General features: G+C 46.4%; 1 protein-coding gene across 1 annotated transcript; it reads right to left on the reverse strand.

Moving 5' to 3' along the window:
- Window positions 1–446: 446 nt before the first annotated feature.
- Window positions 447–1,333, reverse strand: LOC131292760 (m-AAA protease-interacting protein 1, mitochondrial). Its single transcript, XM_058320853.1, has 3 exons — window positions 1,102–1,333; window positions 746–1,041; window positions 447–673 (listed from the first exon to the last, which is right to left on the reverse strand). Exons 1-3 carry the CDS (start codon window positions 1,246–1,248, stop codon window positions 538–540), a joined length of 579 nt encoding a protein of 192 aa, XP_058176836.1. The 5' UTR covers window positions 1,249–1,333; the 3' UTR covers window positions 447–537.

Below are 1,333 nucleotides of genomic sequence, written 5' to 3' on the forward strand. Positions count from 1 at the left end.
CTGTGCAATATGACGGTGGTTGATCCTCGATAAGGATAAGCCACCAGTACGCTACAAGAATGACTTATAATTTGATTTGAATTGAATGAAGGGTTTGGTGCTTTCAGTTCGCCCACACACGAGCTACACACTCGCTACCCGCTACACTTGTCAGGTTTTCTACTTGATCTGACCTCATGCAGAATAGTCCTTGGACTTGAGTAAAATTTGATAACATTATGACCACCGCGGTTGATGAACTGCTCGACTGTTCTAGTTCCGGGCGATAATTGAAGCTAGTAGAATGATATGATTGATTGAAAGGGACAGTTGGGCCAACTCACTTGCACTATCGGACCGCTATCGATATCGAACACACTGTGCCTTATCGGCACACGAGGACAATACAAATGATTGACAATTTTCCACACAGCCTACGATAAATTATCACCTTTCAGCAAGGTAGGTACACTTTTGCCTTCTTTATTGTTTGCTACATTGGCGAATGAGGTTGCTATGGTCCAGCGCGGTCGATGGTCAGACGGTTGATTGCTTGTTTTACTCCTCTATGTAATCGCTCGGTTTGAAGTGATTTACAACGTTCACAGTCCAATCTGAGTCGACGCCTTTGGTAAACTCCTTGATAAACCGGTAGTTGCAGATGCTTATTTTGTCCCGAAACTCTGGAAGGGCACTGTGAAAACCCAGAGAGACTCATTATTTGGCTGCACATAGTTTTGGGTGGTGCTTTGAATCAATGTCTCACCCAACGTTCAAAGGAACCGATTCGCCACGTTCGATCATTCCCTTCAGACCCCTCAGTACGTGAAAAACCATCGTTATTTCGACGAACCGTTTCTGGTTATCGTCATCCGACTCGTCGAACATCACACCAACTTGGTACGGGAAGGAAAAGTATATGTCCGCCTTATCCACCTGTATGTCGTACCGTTCGGCAACGGACATTTTTGAAAGCGATTGTCTGATGTCGTTAAGCGCTACCCGGTCCACCAGCCCCTCGAGTTGTTTCACTTCACCTCCGGCTAAGGAAGACGATACGATCTGCAATATTGCTTAAAAGGTTATTTTAAAATCCGATTCGCGGTGTCGTATCAAACGTGCCTGCAGTGCCTGTTTCGCTCCCTGCACAAAATCGGGAAGACTAAACTCTCGATCGAAGTACGGTCTTATAATGAAGTGAACCATGATCCAGTTCCGGACTGTTTTGATCACCGAAGGCCACACCAGCTGCGGGAAATCCATCAGCATAGGACGTTTCCGTTTCGGCGGATGTGACGATTGGTGCTCATCGGTCGAAATGCATCGGAGTTGGACTTTGTATTGCCCGCACCGG

This window comes from Anopheles ziemanni, chromosome 2, assembly GCF_943734765.1.
Source record: "Anopheles ziemanni chromosome 2, idAnoZiCoDA_A2_x.2, whole genome shotgun sequence".
Lineage (NCBI taxonomy): Eukaryota > Metazoa > Arthropoda > Insecta > Diptera > Culicidae > Anopheles > Anopheles ziemanni.

What these genes read in the sequence shown, in the direction of transcription:
- LOC131292760 (XM_058320853.1), bottom strand. Translation starts at nt 1,248, where the DNA reads ATGCTGATGGATTTCCCGCAGCTGGTGTGGCCTTCGGTGATCAAAACA. An exon ending in GAGCGAAACAGGCACTGCAG is followed by an intron (nt 1,042 to 1,101) that starts GCACGTTTGATA and finishes GCAATATTGCAG; the next exon opens with ATCGTATCGTCTTCCTTAGC. An exon ending in TCGGTTCCTTTGAACGTTGG is followed by an intron (nt 674 to 745) that starts GTGAGACATTGA and finishes GGGTTTTCACAG; the next exon opens with TGCCCTTCCAGAGTTTCGGG.